The 19,185-nt window shown below is 43.2% G+C and overlaps 1 protein-coding gene and 1 long non-coding RNA gene across 7 annotated transcripts in view; one reads left to right on the forward strand and one right to left on the reverse strand.

Moving 5' to 3' along the window:
• Positions 1 to 19,185, forward strand: part of IFT88 (intraflagellar transport 88) — a 154,045-nt gene that overhangs the window by 75,093 nt on the left and 59,767 nt on the right. For all 6 annotated transcript variants that reach the window (XM_066258992.1, XM_066258995.1, XM_066258993.1 and 3 more), the window contains 2 exons: positions 9,390 to 9,489; positions 13,884 to 13,970. In XM_066258992.1, the coding sequence (XP_066115089.1) occupies positions 9,390 to 9,489; positions 13,884 to 13,970 (187 nt within the window). The remainder of the gene's footprint in view (positions 1 to 9,389; positions 9,490 to 13,883; positions 13,971 to 19,185) is intronic.
• Positions 15,684 to 19,185, reverse strand: part of LOC136325138 (uncharacterized) — a 67,886-nt gene continuing 64,384 nt past the window's right edge. Inside the window, exon 3 of the long non-coding RNA XR_010729210.1 lies at positions 15,684 to 16,002. This is a non-coding gene — a long non-coding RNA (uncharacterized lncRNA). The remainder of the gene's footprint in view (positions 16,003 to 19,185) is intronic.

Here is a 19,185-nt window from a genome sequence, read left to right on the forward strand (position 1 = left end):
TCCTACTACTGTCATATTGTTGTCTATTTCTCCCTTCAGATCTGTTAGTATTTGCTTAATATATTTTGATGGTGTATAGTAAATACATATACTGTATATTTACAATTGTTTTATCTTCTTTTTGAATAGACCCTTTTATTTTTCTATAATGACCCTCTTTATCTTTTGTTATGGTTTTTGACTTAAAGTCTATTTTATCTGATATAAGTATAGCTTTTGGTTTTCCCTTATACATGGAATATCTTTTTTCTTTCCCTTCACTTTGAGACTATGTGTGTCCTAAAGCTGAAGTGAGTCTCTTACAGGCATAATATAGGTGGGACTGCTTTTTAATCCATTCAGACACACCATGCTTTTTTATTGGGAATTTACTCCATTTATACTTAGAGTAGTTTTTGATAGGTAATAATATTGATAGGTTAATTAGTAATTATTGATAGGAACTAATGCCATCTTACTGTTTTCTGGCTTTTTTGTAGTTGTCTTGTTCCTTCTTCCTCCTTTCTCTTTTGCTGTTTTTGTGAATTGGTGATATTTTGTAGTGCTAGGGTATTGTTCCCTTTCCTCTGTCTTTTGTGTATCCACCATAGGTTTTTGCTTACATAAAACATCTTCTAGATATAACAGTCTATTTTAAGGTAATAGCAACTTAACTTCAACTGCATATAAAAACTACTCATTTCACCCCCCCATATTTTGTTTTTGATCTTGCAGTTTACCTCTTTTTATATTGTATCTCCATTAACAAATTATTGTATCTATACTTATTTTTAATATTTTTACCTTTTAATCTCTATACTAGAGTTAAGTGATTAATATACCACCATATTACAGTCTTAAAGTATTCTAAATTTGCTATAAGCGACCTCAAGCTCAAGCTCATGAACCTGTGCTCAAGTTGAATGAGCCCGTGCTCAAGCTGATGACCTCAGGGTTTTGAACCTGGGAACTCAGTGTCCCATATCGAATCTCTATCCACTACACCACCACTGGTCAGGCTTCAGTTTTCTTATTGGAGTTGATTTCTACGTTCATGCCATTGTGGTCAAAGAAAATGCTTGATACGATTTCAGTCTTTTTAAGTTTATTGCAAGTTGTTTTGTGTCCTAACATGTGGTCTATCCTAGAAAATGTACCATGAGCACTTGAGAGAATATATATTCTGCTGCTTTGGGGTGAAATGTTCTGAAAATATCAATTAAATCCAGTTGATCTTGCGTGTCATTTAAGGCCATTGTTTCTTTGTCAATTTTCTGTCTGGTGGTCTATCCATTTGTGTCAGTGGGGTATTAAAATCCCCTACTATTATGGTATTGCTGACAGTCTCGTCCTTTATGTCCATCGAAATCTGCTTTCTGTATTTAAGTGCATATTTACAATGGTTATAGCCTCTTGTGGATAGTTCCCTTTATCATCATGAAGTGACCATCTTTGTCCCTTACTCTTGTCAGATTTAAGTATTGCTACCCCAGATTTTTTTTATTTGCATTTGCATGGAATATTTTTTTCCATCCCTTCATTTCCAGTCTGTGTGTATTTTTTGTTCTTAGGTGGGTCTCTTGTAGGCAGCATATGTACATATCCTGTTTTCTTATATGTACAGCCATTCTATGTCTTTTGATTGGAGCATTTAATCCACTTATATTTAAGGTTATTATTGATATGTACTTATTTATTGCCATTTTATTCTATAAACCTGCAATACTCTCTCTCTCGATTTCTTTTTTCCTCTCCTCTTCTTATAACAGGCCCTTTAACATTTCTTGCAATACCAGTGTGGTAATAATGAACTCCTTTAGCCTTTTTTCATCTGGGAAGCTCGTTTTTTTCTCCTTCAATTTTATATGATAGCTTTACTGAGTATAGGAATCTTGGTTGTAGGTCCTTACTTTTCATCACTTTGAATATTTCTTGCCAATCCCTTCTGGTCTGAAGTGTTTCTGTTGAGATGTCTGATGACAGCTTTATGGGGGCTCCTTTTTTAGGTAATTAATTGCTTTTCTCTTGCATCTTTTAGGATTCTTTTTTCCTATCTTTGGTATTTTAATTATGATGTGTCTTTTTTTTTTTTTTTTTTTAATGTGTCTTGATGAGCCTCTTTGGGTTCATCTTTAATGGGACTCTCTTGAACTTGTGTCTTTTTCCTTCACCAGGTTAAGGAAGTTTTCAGTTACAATTTCTTCAAACAAGTTCTCTCTCTCTTGTTCATTCTCTTCTCCTTCAATTACCCCTGTGATGCACATATTGTTTGTCTTGATGTTGTCCCAGAGGTCTCTTAGAGTTCCCTCAGCCTTCTTGAGCCTCTTCTTTTTGCTACTCAGCTTCTGTGCTTATGTTTATCTTGTCCTCTAAATTGTTTATTCAGTTCTCTGTTTCATTCAATCTGCTGTTGATTCCTTTTCGTGCAGTCTTCATTTCAGATATTGTATTTGCTATTTCTGATTAGTTCTTTTTTATTGTTCCAATGTACTTTTTAATGGTTACTACCTTTTTGTTTAAGTTCTCACTGAGATCATCCATTCTTACTCTAAGATTTTTGAGAATCCTAATAACCATTATATTACCAGACACAGTGTCTGGTAGTTTGGTTGCTTCTATTTTATTTAATTCTTCTTTGGAGATTTCTCTTGTTGATTCATTTGGGGCATATTTGTTTGTCTGCACATTTTGTCTGTGTATTAGTGAGCTCTGCTCTGACTCCCAAATTTGTTGTGATGTCTTTATGAGGAAGATGGACTCAGTGGTACTAACCTGCAGGTTACCTAAGCTTCTTGCTCTAGGAATGTTTCTTTTTCTTTTCTTTTACAGGGACAGAGAGAGAGTCAGAGAGAGGGATAGACAGGGACAGACAGAGAGAGATGAGAAGCATCAATTATCAGTTTTTAGTTGCGACACCTTAGTTGTTCATTGATTGCTTTCTAATATGTGCCTTGACCTTGGGGCTACAGCAGACCGAGTAACCCCTTGCTTGAGCCAACGACATTGAGTTCAAGCTGGTGAGCTTTGCTCAAACCAGATGAGCCTGTGCTCAAGCTGGTGACCTTCTTGGGGTCTTGAACCTGGGTCCTCTGCATTTCAGTCTGACACTCTATCCACTGCACCACTGCCTAGTCAGGCTCTAGGAATGTTTCTTGAGGGTTGCATTTACCCTCCTGTTGTATGTGAGTCTTTTTTTATTTATTTTTAATTTATTTTTATTTTTTTGAAGCTGGAAACGGGGAGGCAATCAGATAGACTCCAGCATGTGCCCAACCGGCATACACCCAGCATGCCCACCAGGGGGCGATGCTCTGCCCATCTGGGGCATTGCTCTGTTGCAACCAGAGCCATTCTAAGCGCCTGAGGCAGAGGCCATGGAGCCATCCTCAGCACCCGGGCCAACTTTGCTCCAATGGAACCTTGGCTGTGGGAGGGGAAGAGAGAGACAGAGAGGAAGGAGAGGGGGAGGGGTGGAGAAGCAGATGGGCGCTTCTCCTGTGTGCCCTGGCCGGGAATCGAACCTGGGACTCCTGCATGCCAGGCCGACGCTCTACCACTGAGCCAACCGGCCAGGGCCTGTATGTGAGTCTTGAATGCTGTTGGTTCTTTTGTGGGTGGAGTTAACCCTTCAGGCTGGCTGACTCTAAGGGTCAACTTTAATTACATGTATTAGACGCTGCGTGGTGTCTGTCCTATGGGCAGTCGGTATCTCAGCAGGGTCTGGTGTCTCCTGGACACCCCCTTTAGGCATTCCACTTGTGTGGCTAGCTGAGTCTAACATTGGTGTGGTCTGCCACCCTCTACCGGTTGTGTTGGTTCTGGGTTTTCTTAAGCTGGGTTTAGGTACAGGTTGATGTCAGATGTTATTTGTAACCTGCCTTGGGCTACCTGTCTGGAGCTGTCACTCTGTTCACTGTTTGTGTCTGTGTTTTCTGTGTCGTCTTGTGCGTGGGAGGGGCCAACCTGTATATAAGTATCAGCTTCCTTCTGCTTAGAGCTGACAGCAGCTCTGTAAATGTGCCCAAGCTTCTAAATATTTGCCTCTACCTTTCAGCTGCTCCACCTCCTCTTATAACTGCATGATCTTCCCATAGAGTCTTCTGTAGAAAGACTGTAGTGTGGGCTCAGACTGTTCCTCATCCCACCAACCTCGCTACAGGTTGCAGGCTTGGTGAGTTAGGGCAACTGAGGTCGGGAAGACAATGTTAGTGTGACTGCCTACCGAGGGGGGGGTTCTCTTGGTAGGTACTTGGTATAGTGAAGTGGCCCCTACTCCAGAGCCTACCTAATTCCTCAGCAACTGCTGGATATTTCCATTCTGTTTCTCCCCAGAAAGGTGAGCAGTAGGTACAGGTTGGGTGGAGTTGACAGTTCTCTCTGCAGAAGTTCTTTCAGCTGAGAAACCACTGATCTCAGGGAAGAAGATTGAGAGTCTTCCATTGGAAGACTGTGGCCCTTTCTTCAGGAAGTAGCTAAGCCCTTGGACGGCTCTCCCAATAATAGGCTCCAAGGAAGTCACACTTTGAATGACTAAGCTGCTGTGCAGGTGCTGACCGCAGAAAACAAAATTCACCTCAGCAGAGTTTGGTCCCTCAAGAGCTCTTCCTTTAGATATACTGCTAGTAATGCTAGCTGGATTCTGCTCTGATGTTGTTTGTAGTTGACCACTGGGTGTGTTGGTTCTGGGCCTCTTAGGAGGAATCCTATTGCAGACCAGTGTAAAACACTGCCTGTGACTGGCCCTCGGCAACCTTTTTGGTGCTATAAGCACTCCAGAGTTTGTGGCTGCCTCTGCTGGGCTTAGGTGCCCATGGAAGGACCAAGCTGCACACTGAGGCTGGCTTTGACCAGCACCAGACCTGGGGACAGATCAGCAGAAAACCCAAGGTTCCCTGAGGTCTGCCTCCTGCTGGATCTGTGTGCTGGCAGCTTGTAATGCTTGGCCTCTGAAACAACCTCTGGTAGAGTATAGATCAGTGGTAGTCCACCTGGTCCCTACTGCCCACTAGTGGGCATTCCAGCTTTCATGGTGGGCGGTAGGAGAGCAACCAAAGTATTAAAAAGATAGATTTAACTATAGTAAGTTGTTTTATAAAGATTTATTCTGCCAAACTTAGCAAAAATCCGACATAAAGTACTTGGTAAGTAATTAGTATTATATGCTTTAACTTGCTATAACTCTGCTTTATAAATTTTATAAAGTTACTTTTCTACTTTATAAATTACCATTGCTGTGGAACCAGTGGGTGGTTAGAAAATTTTACTACTAACAGAGATACAAAAGTAGGCAGTAGGTATAAAAAGGTTGACTACCCCTGGTCTAGAGGTTGGGGCTAGTTTGGCATCAGAAAAGGTGGTGGGTGTGGCTCCCACCCCAGGACTCCAGGTGTCAGTCGGTCCTGAATTTTTTCCCATACTTCAGTAGAGTGTGGCCTCTAGGAGTCTGGTAGGTGTGGCCTCTGAAACCTAGAGATGTGGTCTGCCAACAACCCAGACAGTTTCTACTGAATCTCTTGTTGGGCAGAAGCACCAGTCATATTCTAGGAAAACTGGGGGGAATAGCTATGTCCTCAACTCCAGATAACTGTGTCAGTGTTACTCCCTGAGTCTTTTTAGCCCCGTCTTTCTGGCCAAGGCTGCCTACTTTTCACCAGGGCCCAGTCTACATAAGGTGGGGCAAGAGAGGTTCCTGAGGTTGGGGCAGTTGTTTTCCCCCAGGCTGATGCCACACAGAGGGGACTGCTTCACCCAGGAAAGATGGCAACTACTGTATTGGAGAATGACTCAGCACAGGAGTCTTGGTGGCTGTTTGCCCACCACATTTCTCCCCAGGGCTGCCAGTCTCACTCTCACCTCTTGTGACTTTAGTCTGCTCAGGACTCCCTGAGATGGAGCCCAGGGTAAGTGGCTGTGAACAAGATTTTCTGCATGGGCCTTTTAAGAGGGTGCCTGCTTCTCTGAAGATTCTTGTCTCTTTCTCACACACAGAAACTTTGCTTCTTTTTACCGCCAAATGCTATGTGGGCACTTCTTTTAGGCTCTGGTGCTCTAGGAGGGGGCGCCTGTCCTGGGGCTTAGGTCCCGCACCTATAAGGGCTAACTCCCCATGCTGCCACAGCTGAGATGTTTCTCCAGAGCCTCAGCCTCTGCTCATGGGATCCAGGGCACATCTGCACCCTTCCTACCAGTCTCCATGTGGCTTCTTCTGTGAATCCTTGGTTATAAGAATCCTCTTCATTTAGTCCTGAGTTAATTTTTCAGGATGACTTTTCTAAAATTTAGTTATTCCAGTTTGGTCCTGAGATAGAGGATTGGAATGTCTGCCTGCTCCATCACCATCTTGAATTCTCTTAGCTATTATTTCTTTAAATAAACTTTCTTCCCCTTTTCCCTCTCTTGTCTTTCTGGGACTCAAATAATATGTAGGTTGGTTTTTTTTAATAGTATCCCATAATTTATGTAGACTTTTTTTTCTCTTTCTCATTCTTTTATTTTGCTCCTCTGATTTCAAATGACCTGTTTTTTAGTTCACTAATTCTTTCTCTGCTTGGTTGAGTCTCCTGTTGAAGCTTTCAATGAATTCTTTAGTTCAGTCATTGTATTCTTCAACTCTAGGACTACTGTTTGTTTTTTAATGATTTCTGTGTCTTTATTGAACTCGATTTATTCATTTATTACATTCCTAATTTCAGTTAGTTGCCTCTCTGTTTTCTTGTACTTCACTGAATTTCTTTAGGAGAATTGTTCTGAATTCTCTGACAGGCAATTTTGATGGTGATATATTTCACTGATTATTTATGATCCTTTTGTCCTAGTGTTGGTATCTGTGCATTTGAGGAAGTGGGTACCTCTTTCAGTCTTTACAGATTGGCTCTGTTGGGCAAAGCCCCTCCACAGTCAGCCTGTCTGGAGATTCTGGGGGCACCATCTGGTGGTGTTTGCAGGCAAGTTTCCTGCTGGAGTGCTTGGGTGGGCAGGTCTGGTGACTGAGTTAGCAAGTCAACAGGCCTAGTACTTAGATACACAGTGACAGCCTGGTGCCTGGGTCTGTGGGGTGGGCCTGGAGCCTGGGATAGGCCTTGTACTTGAATCTGTGGTGATGGGGCTGGGACCTCAGTCTACTTGGGCAGACCTGGATGCTAGGTCCCCAAAGGCCAATGAAACACTAGGAACCAGTGGGATGGATTCAGTATCTAGGTTCCACAGAGGCTACTTTGTTACTGGGACAGGCCAGAAGCCTAGTTTTTTAGGAGCCCACCTAGAGGCTTGAGCCACAGAAGCTAGCCTGGCCCCAGAGCAAGCTGGAGTCTGGAGTTGTGGAATTTGGCCTGTAACCTGGGGCGGCCTTAGGGGCTGGCCTGGAGGTTGGCTGTGCAGGGGTGGTTATAGCACTTGGGTGGACCAGGAGCCTGTGTCCATGGGAGCTGGCCTAGGCTGGGGCCATGGGGGGCTGGCCTAGTGCTGGGGTGGGCTAGGGTCTGGGGTGACACTGTCAAAGGTCCAGGAAGCATGTGGAAAAAAACTTTTTGGAAAAAAAGGGTTAATAAGGATAGAAAGAGGGAAGCAGAGGTCAGTCTAAGTAGAGAGAAGAGTGTTCTCAAAAGTACAAATGCTAGTAACCCTTCGCAGCCCTCGAGACAGGTAAGCTCTAAGGTTTTAGCCATCCTGTTGCATCTAGAATGGTGAGAGCTATGTACCATCTTTAGGAAAATGGAGCGAAAATGACTCAAATAGTTTTCTGTGGGGCTGCATTTCTTTTCAGAACCCCATTTGAGATAGATAGGTAGGAGAGCATGATACATTTGTCCTCGAGGCCCTTGATCTGGTAGCAGTGCCATGGTGAATGAATCCATTCCTTAAATAGTGTCTGCTTTTCTCGTCTTCCACATTTGTGCACCTGCCATCCCCCTTCCTGGAATGCCCTTCCCGTTTTTGTCAAATCAATTCTTTTTTGTTCTTCAAATTGAGTTTAGGTGTTTCTGGAATCCTTTCCCCAGTCTGGTTTCGAGTCTCTGCCTCTGTGTTCTCGTCCTCTTTACACCGGCTCCCGTACAGCATGTGGTTCACTGGCCGCCCTCCTTCCTAGGGGCAGCGACTGCATCTCACTTACCAAACATGGTGTCTGGTACGCAGCGGACAGTACATGTTTGCTGAATGCACACCTGAATCCATGGCTTCCAAATTATTTTCTTAGAGCTGTGGAAGCTTCAGTAGCTGTGTCTGCATGTGAACTTGTTGGGTGGGCTGGAGACCAGGGGCACTGAGAGGGGCACTGAGCAGGTGGGCTCAGGTCCTCTCCCCGTGTCAGGCACGGGTCTCCTTTATAGTCAAAGCTAAAGAAAAGACCCTGCTGAGGAAAGGGGTCTTCTGCTTTGATAGTTTTAAACTATTGGTCTAGGCCAGTGGCTTTCAAACATTTTTTAACTGGATCCTCGGTAAGAAATATCTTTTTCATTGTGTACTGAAATTAACAGTTTCATTTAACAATCCTTGCCCTTATTGTGTACAATGCCTATTGATATTTTTTCTATTTTTTAAAATAAGTTTCATGACTCTTATTTTAAATTAATCATAATTAATACAATTAACCTTAAATTGATTCCGGTTGACCTCAATCTTAAAAATATTAGTCTTGGTGCAGTGGGTTTTAGTATCAACAAAAATTGAGTTCAGATTCTTACTTGTAAGTTTTCTACTTGTGTGATGTCAGGTCTTCCATTTTCCTGTTCATAAAGTAGAGACAATGCCTGTACTTCAGGGTTGTTGTGAGTATTAAATGTGACAATACTTGTAAAGAAATTGGTACAGTGCCTGATAAACAGTTAAAAACAGATATACTGGGTGCTTTGGGAAATAGATCTACTATAGTATGTTCAAGTTTGGACACAAAATAACTAAAGATATTCTATAATTTCTATTGAATTTAAGATGAAAAAACATAAAACCATTTTACCTGTTAGAAATTGAAATTGTTTTTAGTCCAAAATTCAGGATGTAACTGTCAATCCAGTTTCATCTGAGATGCCATAAATATTTAGAAGTGACAACTGGCTAATGAAAAATTGGATGAGGAAATTGAGAACTGAAGAATTTGGTAACTTAATGCCTTTACTGGAAGAAATCAAGTACTTAGCCTTACACAGCAGTAGGGACACTTAAAGATATTTTCTCAGAACCGCTGACAGCTCTGGCTGGATAGCTCGGTTGGTTCGAGTACCCTCCTGAAGTGCAGAGGTTGCCGTACGATCCCCGGTCAAGGCACAGACAGGAACAGACTGATGTTCATATCTCTTCTCTTCCTTCCTCTCTTGCTAAAGTCAATAAGTAAATTAATTAATTTTTTTTAAAAAAATTACCAACAATATAAATATACTAAACCAAATAAGGTTTTTTTCTGCTTTATGTTATAGGTGTGTCGAAGATGTGAAAGCTTCTCAATATGTAGAGCTAGCAAATGACCTGGAAATAAACAAAGCCGTTACATACTTGAGACAAAAGGACTTAAACCAAGTAAGTTTAAAAAATTAGATGAAATTTCATGTTAATAGATCAAAGCAATAATATTGGGAAATTCTTCCCTAGAATAATGCTGCCTCTGAATATCCTGAAGTTGAGGGATTTCTGACTGAATTTTCATTAGTATGATATTCTTTAAATTTTGACGTGTTTGTCCTGTTTTTTAAAATGTAAATACTTTTCATGTAAAATGTGATTGGATACTAAGTTACTCAACCACGTTCTAGTCCAGAGAACAGCTTTCCCTAGGAGGTTTTCAGTCTGCCAGCTGAAGCTCTGAGGTTTCAGAATCAGGTGTTATGTGTAGGAGAAGGAAGGCGGGAGCCAGAGCAGCAGCCCGATGCCACCCACTGTCTTCACCACAGCAGCTCCCTGCCCTCTGTTCATGTGAGTTGTTACTCAGTGCCGTGGTGTTGGTCTAAAGCAGTGGTAGTCAACCTGGTCCCTACCGCCGACTAGTGGGTGTTCCAGCTTTCATGGTGGGTGGTAGCAGAGCAACCAAAGTATAAATAAAAAGATAGATTTAACTATAGTAAGTGTTTCATAAAGATTTATTCTGCCAAACTTAGTGAAAATCCAAGTACATAAAGTACTTGGTAAGTAATTATTATTTATATGCTTTAACTTGCTGTAACTCTGCTTTATAAATTTTATAAAGTAAAGTTACTTTCCTACTTTATACATCACCATCACCATTACTGTGGAACCGGTGGTTAGAAAATTTTACTACTAACAGAGACACAAAAGTGGGCAGTAGGTATAAAAAGGTTGACTATCCATGGTCTAAAGGGTCCCTCTGGTAACAGTGTCAGCCCTCCAAGACCTCTCACCACTGCCACTGCTTTCCTGCTACCTCTGCTGGAGGTGGGACAGGTGAGACATAGTTGTGACAAAACCGGAATAGACAGCTTTATAGAGGGAGAGGACAAAAGAGGATGAACAGAATGAAGCTTGATGTTGTTGTTACAGGACCAAATGTGCCAGCAACCAGAAAACTGAGCTCCTTCGAGTTTAGACCCAGAGAGCAAAGGTGGAGACCATCCTGCCCAAGCCTGTGTTTCAGGACTTTCTTCCCCCCGAAGGCCTTTCCTTCTGTCTAGGGGACAATAGCAATAACTAACCCCTTCCAGGGGGATGAGGAGGATGCCATCCACTTCGAGATGTGAGGGGCCGCCCCGGTATTCATGCTGTGACTGCATGATTAGTACAGGGCAGTACCATTGGCTGGTTCCACTTTGTGTGTGAGTTTAGTACTGAAAGTTACTTTAATATCTGTAAAGCACTAAAAAGACTTTTCAAAGGATCTTTCTGTCCGTTCTGTCATTTGATCATCACTCCCTTGGTCATTAAAGTGCCATGTATAGCTCACTGGCTTTCGAATGGAAGCCGAGTGAGACAGTTTGGTCTTTGCTATTGCTGAGTTCATCTGTGGACCAAAGAAATTATAGTATTTTTGTTTGTGTGGGAAGTACTGTTATAGGTCACACAGTAGAAAAACCACATTTGCTGATTTTCTTGATACTTTATTTTTAAATGTTCTTTTTAGAAAGATTTAAAATATATTACTATTTTTTAAAGAGTTAAAATGAGAAGCATTTATTATTTCTTATGAAGCTGTTGGTGAGCTGGGTGCCATCCGCTCTGAGCCGGCTGGGCAGTTCACCTGTTGAGCTTTAGGAATGTGATTTCAGCCTTGTCAGCATGGCTGTCACATTGGGGAACAGTGTTCTTTCCGCAGAGTCTAATGCCTGTGTGTTAATTTCTGTTCACGTGCCGTGTGTGTTCAGTTAGCACATACATTTGTGATACAGTCTTAAAGTAAAGATGAAAAACATCGCAATTCTTATTCAAAGTGAAATGCAGTTTGTAAACTTACATAAACAGTGGCTTTTACGTGAATAATGTGGAGGCTGAGTGAGGGGTCGATGAGGTGACTTCTACAGGTGAACAGTGCAAGGAACAGTCACTTCTGATATAAGTTTCAGGAGCTTTTTGGCAGTTTTATAGAGTACTCATCCAAGAACATAAGTGAGAAAAAGAATCTCAAAAGTGAGGGCATGTTTGAATTTTTTTCTCCCATAGTTTACTTTGTGGAACTATAAACTAGCCTCGAAACTCCCAACAACTTACTTTAAAGTAATCAAAACCCCTTTAAAAGAATAATTATTTACTCATACTATAGCCAAGGTTTATGAAATCTAGTATTTTTTAATCTTCTATTCTTTTTTGTATTTTTCTGAAGCTGGAAACGGGGAGAGACAGTCAGACAGACTCCCGCATGCGCCCGACCGGGATCCACCCGGCACGCCCACCAGGGGCGACGCTCTGCCCACCAGGGGGCGATGCTCTGCCCCTCCGGGGCGTCGCTCTGCCGCGACCAGAGCCACTCTAGCGCCTGGGGCAGAGGCCAAGGAGCCATCCCCAGCGCCCGGGCCATCTTTGCTCCAATGGAGCCTTGGCTGCGGGAGGGGAAGAGAGAGACAGAGAGGAAGGAGGGGGGAGTGGGGGGTGGAGAAGCAAATGGGCGCTTCTCCTATGTGCCCTGGCCGGGAATCGAACCCGGGTCCCCCGCACGCCAGGCCGACGCCCTGGTGGGCGTGCCGGGTGGATCCCGGTCGGGCGCATGCGGGAGTCTGTCTGACTGTCTCTCCCTGTTTCCAGCTTCAGAAAAATACAAAAATAAACAAACAAACAAACAAATAAATAAATAAATAAAACATTGTGTCAACTATGTTTCATGGTACTTTGTTGGGGGTCAGACTTTGTAAGATATTTTCAGTACCAGTACCAGCCATTGTAAGAGCACAAGCAGGATTTTTGTTTGGAAACAGTGCTCACCAGGAGCAGGGGGCAGCAGCCAAGCATTCTCTGCACAGTAAGGCATTCGGAAGGAAGGAAAGGAGAAAGGGAGGGGGGAGGGAGGGGAAAAGGAAGGAAGGAAAGAAAACCCATCATCTTTCTCTACTTCTTTGCCCCCCCCCTTATATTTGTCAGTAATTTCCAGGTTGACAACTCATTCACCTTTCATGAAAGGTATCTGACCATTCCAAATGTCCTGTTTGGTAACAATTATTTCCAACCTTCAGGTGATTAAACGTGTACTTTGCTTTCTCATGGCTTGAGAAATATAGTGGATCTATTTCAGATCACTTTTTGTAATATTCCTAGCATTATTCTGTCATCAGTTTTGGAAAATTCTCAGCCACTAGTCGTTTTTCCCCTTCTGAAATCCCAGTTATATTTATTTGAGATTTCACTGTGTTTCTCTGTGTTGTGTCTCTTATGGTTTTTTCTAAGAACTCTTTTTAGACTTTTTATTTTGCTGTGCTTATTTTATTTAGTTGAAACATCTTCTGGGGTCTTGTACCTTCAAATCCTGGTTACCTCAGTTTCTTCCCAGTGCCTTCAAAAAATATTTTTTAGTATTTTATCTAAGTTGTCTAATTTGTTCTTTGCAGGAGAATGGTCTACTACAGCAGTGTTTTTCAACCCCCAGTGCACAACATCAGGGTGGTTAAATTAACTCTTTCGTGGACTGGCACAAAATTTCTAGCACACCAGCCATTGAAAAACACTGTTCTGTAGGCTAATTTCTAATAGAAGCAAAAATTCTAGAATTATTTTGCAAAGGGCAAATTAGATCATGTCTTTTAGGTAAAGCCTTACCACACCCCCCATTCTGCAGGGTAAACTAGACTGTCACAAGGCTCATAGGCTCAGTACTTACTACTTTCCTCAGTGTATCTGATCTGCCATTAAGCCTGTCTGTTAGGTTCCTGTTTTATTTTTTATTTTTTTTGTACTTTTTGTATTTTTCTGAGGTTGGAAATGGGGAGGCAGTCAGACTCCTGCATGCGCCCGACCGGGATCCACCCGGCACGCCCACCAGGGGACGATGCTCTGCCCATCTGGGGCACTGCTCTGCCACAATCAGAGCCACTCTAGTGCCTGAGGCGGAGGCCACAGAGCCATCCTCAGTGCCCGGGCAAACTTTGCTACTATGGAGCCCCGGCTGCGGGAGGGGAAGAGAGAGACAGAGAGGAAGACGAGGGGGAGGGGTGGAGAAGCAGATGGGCACCTCTCCTGTGTGCCCTGGCCGGGAATCGAACCTGGGACTCCTGCACGCCAGGCCGGCGCTCTACCACGGAGCCAACCGGCCAGGGCCTGTTATGTTCTTAATTGTAGTTATGGTATTTGTAGTGTTTTTTTTATTTTTTTATAAATTTTAATTCTCAAATGAAATTCTCATCTTGTCATCTGTTTTATGTTTTTAAACATATTAATGAATCTGTCCTTTGTCCCTGGTCCTGCATTTCGGATACTGAACTTTACCCAACATTAGCCTGACGTATTGCAATGGTAATAACTTTCAGCTCTTTCATTTCTAGGCTGTAGAGACCTTAAAAATGTTTGAAAAAAAGGACAGTAGAGTGAAAAGTGCAGCTGCAACCAACCTCTCATTCCTGTATTATTTGGTATGTTTTATGTTTTTAAAATTGAGAGTTGATAATATGTTATTTTCATGTTGCTGAATATCTGCCTGAGGAACTGGCCTAAGAGAGGCTCCAGGGAGGCCGTGCAGAGTGTCAGTGGCATGAGGTATCTGGACGCCAGGTCATAACAAGCTCTGGGTTAGACCTTGAGTGTGTGGGCATGAGTAAGGAGCGGAGCATCTCAGGAGGAGGAGAGAGGGGAAAGTGCTGGTGGAAAGTGTCTCATCATGGAGTTGTACGGTGCAGACCTGGGAAAGGAGCTGGAGGTGCATTTCAGCTCCACACTAGTAATAACGAAAGTGACATCTTAGGTTATATGACTTATGTAAGGTCAAAGTGTCATGTAACAAGCAGAGGTTGAGCATCTATTGATGCCAATCATGGGGAATACCAAAAGACTAAAAGCTCCCCAAAAAGAAACAGTCTTAATTTAGAACAAATGCAGCAGGTGGGTAGATTAGGAAGGAAGGAAGGTTGTTTGAAAATAGAGAATATCAGATTAATGTGAGATACTAAGTGCTTTAGAAATTCAGAGGAAGCAAATGGCATTTTAATTGAGGATATTTGGGGAAGATTCCAAAGAGAAGTTGTATCTTAAAGGTCAGAATATAGATCAAAGAGAAGGGGACAATTGTGGGGAGTCTAAAGGAGTCAACAAAGCCATGGAGGCAAGAACCTGGGACAGAAAGGGGAAGTGGGGTTACTGTGTTTGGTTCCACTGTGCGTTCAGTCCCCTTGGGGCTTCTGATTCGTGCACACTGAGAACCGCTGCCGTGTGGAACCCCTCTGATGGCGAAAAGCTGTTAGGTCCTTCCTGTGTTAAGATAGAGAAGAGATAAAAACCCTGGTGACAAAGGACCCCAGTGTTTTAGTGTGCTGGAGGGAGGGTGGTATGAGGGGCGTGGCCAGAGGATTGTGTGAATTAGAGGGAAAGATGCCAAGTTTGTTTTTATGTATATTTTAAATTTTTTTACAGGGATGATGATATAATTTAGATGTCCAGGAGGCATGTGTAACTGATCTCAGACAGGAAATCAGGGCTAGAGGAAAAACTTGATGATTGTTTCTGTGCATAATAAGCTCTCTTAATAGATGGTATAGACTGAATTGTTTCCCCACACACATACACAAAAAATCATACATTGAAGCCCTAAGCTCAACGTTGGACAGGCATCTCAGTCCTCCTTCACAACATTTCTGTAGCAGGAAAACCTAGATGTCCTATGTGGGACGGGGTCCATGCGAGGAGACCCAGTGCACAGGTATTTATCAGGCTCCTGTGTGCATTAAACTTGTTATCTTATGGGGAAAGGAACATGGAAGAGAAAGGTAAAGGGCATGAAGACTGGGTAGAGTGTTTCACTGGGTCCATTGTTTTAACAGTGAATGTGTCGCTGCCAGCATCCAAACCCCAGTTAAATCCTTTCCCTGTGTTAAATGTACATATCCTGCCCAGGACACTCATAGTCTCATCCTCAGGCTCAAAGGCCAACCTCTGCGTAAGGTCTGGGCTTTCTCAGGCAGAGGTTCTCTTGATCTAAAGAATCAGGAACAAAAAACCCTACCATCTGCTCCACACACATCATATAGCATGGTGTGATAAAGATAGGAAAACTGGAAGAAACACTCCTATTTGTTGGAATCCATGGGAGTCCGAAAGACCAGAGTAACAGGCTTTATTGAAAGGAAGAAAGGAACCCTGCCGGGCACTCCTCCTGGGGGAGAAGAGCACCGGTTACAGACTAGGGGCGAGTTATATAGTGTTTGGGAGAGCCTGAGGGGATACTGAGGCAAAAGTCCTGGTATGTCCGGAATGCTCCTCCTTGGGGGGCTTCGAGCATGTGGGTGTTGAATCAAAAGTCCTGGTATGTCCGGAGCCCCTCCTTGGGGCGGCTTGTCAGCTTTTTGGAATTCCTCTGTCTCAAGGTCAATAGTCCAGTAAGGGTGAGGTCTGACAGATAAGCAGAACATCAAGAGGGCAGTTTGGAATTCACGCATCTATCAGTTCTCAACTCTGTGGTTACATATAAAAGAAAGGCAGTTATTAATTTTATAATATATGGTGAGGGGTGATGAGGAGAAAGAGGAGAAAAAATTGGAAAATTATTGCTTCTTCTGGAGAGAACTCGAGAAGGGAACCTTGTCAAGCCAAGTCCCTCATCCAGTTAAGGAGGTCGTCAATTTCCACGCTGTGAGGTCTGAACCAGGCGATGTCTCTGAAAACCTGAGTGAGGAAGTAAAAAAAAATTTTGCGAGGTAATAATTGTTTGTTGCTTGCTGCTAGTGCCAAGTGGACAGAGTGACATGGTGATACATGGTCTCCTGTATGAGCCTCATGAGACATGCTGGTCTGGTTCCTCTCAAATGAGAGGACATGTGGAGATTTTAAGATACAGGAAACCTGTTGGTATAAGTTTTTTTAGAAGGATTGAATATGTGTGGTTAAAAAGGAAGAGGGTTTGGAGAACATTCAGGAGGGAACTTCTCGGGCTGAGGTGCGGCTTCTTCCTGCTGTCATCCCTACCTATTTGATATTTCCCTCATGAAGTTCTCCTTGGGGTACTGGGGAATAGGAGTGTAGGAGCATTTGATTGTAGGTAATCCTAGAGATTTCTCTCATCCCGGCCTGTAGGAACTTAATAAAGAAAGAGGCAGGTATTTGGAGATTAGCAATGCAGAGATAAGGAGGGTTGTATAGGGGTGTGTGTGTGAAAGTTCTTCCATGGTAAAGTTAGAGATATTTTTTCCTGGCAGACCTGGAGAGAGCAGTTAGCTTGAGTTAAAAGAAATGTTTCGCCCTGGCCGGTTGGCTCAGTGGTAGAGCGTCGGCCTAGCGTGCAGAGGACCCGGGTTCGATTCCTGGCCAGGGCACACAGGAGGAGCGCCCATTTGCTTCTCCACCCCTCCGCCGCGCTTTCCTCTCTGTCTCTCTCTTCCCCTCCCGCAGCCAAGGCTCCATTGGAGCAAGGATGGCCCGGGCGCTGGGCATGGCTCTGTGGCCTCTGCCTCAGGCGCTAGAGTGGCTCTGGTCGCAACATGGCGACGCCCAGGATGGGCAGAGCATCGCCCCCTGGTGGGCAGAGCATCGCCTCTGGTGGGCGTGCCGGGTGGATCCCGGTCGGGTGCATGCGGGAGTCTGTCTGACTGTCTCTCCCTGTTTCCAGCTTCAGAAAAATGAAAAAAAAAAATTTAAAAAAAAAAAAAAAAAAAAGAAATGTTTCATGTCTGTTTGTAGGCTCCAAGAAGACCCAGTGATCTTGTCCTTTTACTATGTGAAGGGAAAAAGACTGAAAAGCATTAAGAGGTGAATGTTATTTATTCTCCTAGTTCTTCAAGGATACGGGAGAGCTTTAGGGTTAGGGGACCTGTAGAGGTTGAAAGATAGAATTTAGGAGGTTTGCTGATACAGGGTTTCAGATTTTTCTGTTTCACAAGGGCAGGTTTCAGGGTTGATGTGTAGGGTTAGGTAGATTTTTCCAGTTGTCTGATTGGTGAAGGTCTGCATGCAGTTCTGTAAGAAACTAGTAAACAAACGTAAGAGGCAGGGTCTAAAAGTTAGAAAAATAAATAGGAGAGTGAGTGGAGCAATGAAAGGTAATAGTCAAGACGCCCAGTTTGTGTGAAACCACTGATTCCATGTTTACAACTTCACTGGGCTTCAGAGAGAGAGAGAGAATAGGAATAAGACAGGGTAGTGTGGCTAGTCCCCCTGTCCCTAGCTCTACTTTTGTAGAGATTTCTAAAGCAATAAGAGGAGAGATTACCTGTATAGCTTGTTTGGTCCTTACATTGATGGATAGTGTATTAGGAACTGGAAGAGGCTCATGGGGTGGGATTAGGTTGATATTTAGGGTGAGATAGATTAGGGTACAGGTTTTTGTCTAATTAGTATGGAGGTGCAGATAGGTGTTTGTTGGGCAGATAAAATATATTATGCTCACTTTGTTAAAGATGACGTTGCCCACGTGAGGCCATCGCCCAGGTGATATTAATGTGTGTTGAGAATCCTTGTAGCCTGGGGCTTGGTTTTGGGATTAAGCCTTTCCCACCCCATTTTGATGTGGGGTGGTACAATCCAATCATGCCTCAGAGAAGTGACTTTGTATTACAGACTTCCCTACTTTGTATATTGGATTAGAGGTTGTGAAGCTACAGTATAAAGTGGGGGCGGAACGGGAGTTTGCGCTCTTGGTTCCTGAGATCATCATTAGAGGAGAGAGCAGAAAGGAGAGCAGAAAGAGGCCATGTGGCCAGGAGAAGCAGCCAAGATGACCGAGTGCTGAGTGAGATGCCAGTTTGTGTAGAGTTTGTATCTGGGATAAGGAAGGAGATAGGGAACTGAGGAGAATAAGGCTGGTGAGCTAGAAACCTTTGATTCTAGGAAACTTGGATAAGTCAGTGGTTTTGTGAGCACTGAATGTGACTGGGTTTTGGAGCCCAGTGTGTATTTTTACTTGCCCGCCAGGTGCAAGCTAGAATTAAAGATGACAGCCCATCTGCTTTTGGCTCCTTTGTTTCTTTACCGACTGTCCGAATCCAATGCGAACCTGCATGGGCCAGGCGGCTGTGATGGTGGCCCTGGCTTCTGGCTTTACAGTGTTGGTCCCACACGAGTAGAAAGTTCCTGATTTGGTGAGGTAGGTTGAGAGGTGAATAGAGAATAGAAGGACAAGGGGTCGGTTTTGTTTCTCTATTTCTGAGCTCCAGATGGTCAGGGTGGAGGAAAGAGTCATCCTAATAAGTGGGGAGGGTAGAGGATTGTTAGCTAGGGTGACTGATTAAACATTCTTTGAAAACCAGTTTTCTGACTGTACAAATTCTTTTTTCTCAGTACAAATCTCCTAAAACCTGCACAAACCTTCTACAACTTACATAAACCTTCAACTTTCATGCACTTTCTTATCCAGAAATAACTGGCCTTCATAACAACTTGCTTTTCCTTTTTCTTTCAAAATATTTCCATACCTTATACCTTCTATTATCAAAACCATACAATTCCTTTCTAGTCAGAACTCTTGATTTAAAAAATTTTAACCTCTAGTGACAATCAAGCTGACTTTCTTTTTATCCTAGTTTCCCTTTTCCCAAAGCCTGACTAAAAGAGTCCTTAGTTTTTTTCATATATTTGCCATACGTAGACCAACCAGCTTCAGGTTTGTGATTGGAGTAAGGCATTCCGTTTTTCTATTTTAGCAGC

This window comes from Saccopteryx bilineata, chromosome 2 (genome assembly GCF_036850765.1).
Source record: "Saccopteryx bilineata isolate mSacBil1 chromosome 2, mSacBil1_pri_phased_curated, whole genome shotgun sequence".
In the NCBI taxonomy this organism is placed as follows: Eukaryota; Metazoa; Chordata; class Mammalia; order Chiroptera; family Emballonuridae; genus Saccopteryx; species Saccopteryx bilineata.